This window comes from Megalobrama amblycephala, linkage group LG2 (assembly GCF_018812025.1).
Source record: "Megalobrama amblycephala isolate DHTTF-2021 linkage group LG2, ASM1881202v1, whole genome shotgun sequence".
NCBI classification, from domain to species: Eukaryota; Metazoa; Chordata; class Actinopteri; order Cypriniformes; family Xenocyprididae; genus Megalobrama; species Megalobrama amblycephala.
The window spans coordinates 47,239,963-47,242,779 of record NC_063045.1 but is presented as its reverse complement, the minus strand read 5'-3'; the positions used below and the strand labels follow the sequence as shown (position 1 = coordinate 47,242,779).

The 2,817-nt window shown below is 35.1% G+C and overlaps 1 protein-coding gene across 5 annotated transcripts; it reads right to left on the bottom strand.

The window, feature by feature from the left end:
- Positions 1-408: 408 nt before the first annotated feature.
- LOC125262893 lies at positions 409-2,175 on the bottom strand. 5 transcript variants are annotated; one of them, XM_048181734.1, is made up of 7 exons: positions 2,016-2,175; positions 1,879-1,914; positions 1,757-1,805; positions 1,314-1,652; positions 883-1,176; positions 682-766; positions 409-573 (listed from the first exon to the last, which is right to left on the bottom strand). In XM_048181734.1, exons 1-6 carry the CDS (start codon positions 2,016-2,018, stop codon positions 690-692), a joined length of 798 nt encoding a protein of 265 aa, XP_048037691.1. In that variant the 5' UTR covers positions 2,019-2,175; the 3' UTR covers positions 409-573; positions 682-689. The 5 variants fall into 5 exon arrangements, with proteins under 5 accessions (XP_048037691.1, XP_048037692.1, XP_048037693.1 ...); XM_048181735.1 differs by lacking the exon at positions 1,879-1,914; XM_048181736.1 differs by lacking the exons at positions 1,757-1,805; positions 1,879-1,914 and having other exon boundaries at positions 1,314-1,398.
- Positions 2,176-2,817: the final 642 nt, after the last annotated feature.

The window sequence follows — 2,817 nt, the reverse complement described above, 5'->3', positions numbered from 1 at the left end:
AGGGAAGGGAAGTTATTTTGATTAAAGATTATGAGGGCACATGAATTAAAATAATAATGATGTGCACGGATAAATCATTTATAATAAATAGGCCTACTATTGCAATATTCAATAAAAAACAACAATTGTCCATTTTGATTCGGTTACATGATTCCCCTCTGCAAACTTGAAAAAACATGGTGGTTCATGAAAGAAAACATTTGTAATTTTGTTTGGCATCATTTTAACAAAGAGATAAATACCTGGACAAAATCTGCAGTTCTTTATTGGTATACTAAAAAGAGTCTTAACATTAACAAAGCATGGGAAACATTAAAATATACAAACTCATTTACACACTCATACATTTTAATAATAAAATAAAAAGACGTGAAATATAAAAAAAACAATTTAAGTAAATGACATCTGTGTTGTTATGTTTTATTTATTGTGCATTGTGTGGTCCTGTACCTCTTATACATAAATTGTGATAGGATGGATGAGAAACAAGATCACAGCACATTCTGTGACCTTGTGTACTTCAAGGTAGCAAGACAGGTCATCAGAACACCGTTCTCCATTCTTCTTCATGTTCTTCAATTAGAATAGAGAAACAGCAGTTTACAGTTCCAGTTTCAGAATGACATTTAAAAGACTAATAAAAAAAGATGCTTACTAGAGAAACTCGTACTTGAGACTTACTGTAACATCTACACGACTACGATGATCAAAAAGACAGTCAACACTGCAGAGATGACAAAAGCCACTGCCAGAGCCACAGTTAAATCTACAAGACAGAATTATTGCAAAGACCTATAATAAACCACCTTATACTGCCCACTAATTATGTCATACAGTATTTAGTACATTTAAATAAGAAATACACAATATCTCAGAACTTACCTCCTCTTTCATAGCAGACAGAGCTTGATAAATTGGCCACAAGTGGTTTGTTTAATGACGAGTGGTTTACCCAGCAGGAGTAGATTGTGTCAGCGAAGGTTTGTGGCGGCAGTATAAGGTATGATTTCTGATTGAAGGATCCATTGAATGATTTGTTTGAGTATGAACTGTTGAGGACGTCTCCATCTCTGATCCACAGCTGTTCAAGAGAATTGTGGTAAAATCCCACAGAGCACAGAATCATGGGAGATCCATCAGGGCTCTTCACACAGGATAGGGACAAGATGGGACGTACTGTAAATAATGGAAGGATTGATACAAAAATATTACAGTAATATCACATCTTTCAGATCTATCAATCAATTGATCTATTAATCTGTCTATCTATCTATTATTTTTTTCTCTTTTAATTACAAAGAATTATTATTTACCAATAACTTGAACTCTTTCTATTCCCAGATCCTCTTCAGGTGGTTTTGCAATCCTCTTCACAGTACAGGTGTATGTGCCGGCATCCTGAATTCGCAGATTTAATAGCTCAAATGATATTTCCATAGTCTTATTAATAAGTATCAATCTTATGTGATCTTTACAATCTTGTTTTTTCCATGAATCCACATGTAAATACGAACACAGTGTATGATTTAATGTTTGAAGCTTCACTGTCATGATTTCTGTGTCATTTGTTCGTCTGTAGTTGCAGCTAATTTTGGCAGAATGTCCATGATTGACAAATAAGGCTGTAGTGTGATTTGCCGCATTGACAAAAGCTGAAAAAAGACAAATCATGCCAATCTGTAAAGTGCACATTTAGTTATAGAATATTTTATGTCATAATTTTTCATAAATTTAGCGTATTTAACATTCTAATTACCGAAAGCTGAACACAGAAGCATCCACCCACAATAGTTCAAAAATAAACACTGAAAAAGAAAGAAAGTCACAAGCAGGTCGGAACAATGTGAGGGTGAGTAAATGATGACAGAATTTACAAACCTTTTGAAGCATTTTTGCATGTAGTGATATGAATACCTGTGGTTTTAATACAACAACTAAAGCTAAAGATTAATTAAAAAGTCACATCACATCCATACACATATAAAATAGTTTTTTCATAAGATTCACATACTCACCATTCCTCTTTTCAGGGAAAGCGCTGCATGTGGCTGCTGTCTTTCTGTTTCTCTTAAAGGGTTACTTCAGGATTTAGCATTAAGCTTTGTATTAGTAGAATACCACTAGTATTTTCGAATTAGCGTGCTTTCCCCCTTCATATCAGTCCGAGATGAGAGATTTATGCATTTTTATTCTGTAAAAAAGCCTCCGATGACGCAAAAATCGTCATTTTGCGTCATCGGAGGCTTTTTTGGCCAGAGGCTTAAAACTACAGCCAGTAATAGCAGGTAGTTCCGCATTTTTTCACCACGCCCATACATATGCGCTTTTGAGGTTACTCACGGACATAGATCAAAGATTTTATCAAAAGTGGGTGTCAATTATATTTTTAAGCTTACAGTAATTCACTTTATTTTGTCTGCACTACATCAGTGGTTCATCTCGCAAATGTATCGGTCTCTGCAGTCATCTCAACCAATACAACAACAGGCTTTTGTGGTAACATTAGCATAAATAGATAAATAAACTCAGTTTTACAGAACAGAGGCTTTACTTTGATAACGGTCAACTTATATGCAACTTATATGTAATTGTCTATCTAACGTTACTTTGCTAAGTTTGCAGTTTTACTGCTACCTACAACACTACATATAGGCTACTGTGTTATCAGTCTAGTATCAGCGAGTCTTACCTCTAGGCGAATACGCTTAGTACCAGATGCCCAGGCTGTTCGTCCTCTGGGAAAGTGAATATCGATGGTATCGCGGTGTCCTTCAGAATGGTTCTCTTCATTGCAAGGATATTTGGTTCGTAGTCCTC

Bases quoted from the DNA above. Each gene is read 5' to 3' on its own strand.
- LOC125262893 (XM_048181733.1), bottom strand. From the start codon at position 1,898: ATGCAAAAATGCTTCAAAAGGTTTGTAAATTCTGTCATCATTTACTCA. The intron at 1,177-1,313 runs GTAAATAATAAT...CATTATTTACAG, and splicing joins AGAAAGAGTTCAAGTTATTG to TACGTCCCATCTTGTCCCTA. The intron at 767-882 runs GTAAGTTCTGAG...TCTGTCTTGTAG, and splicing joins TGTCTGCTATGAAAGAGGAG to ATTTAACTGTGGCTCTGGCA.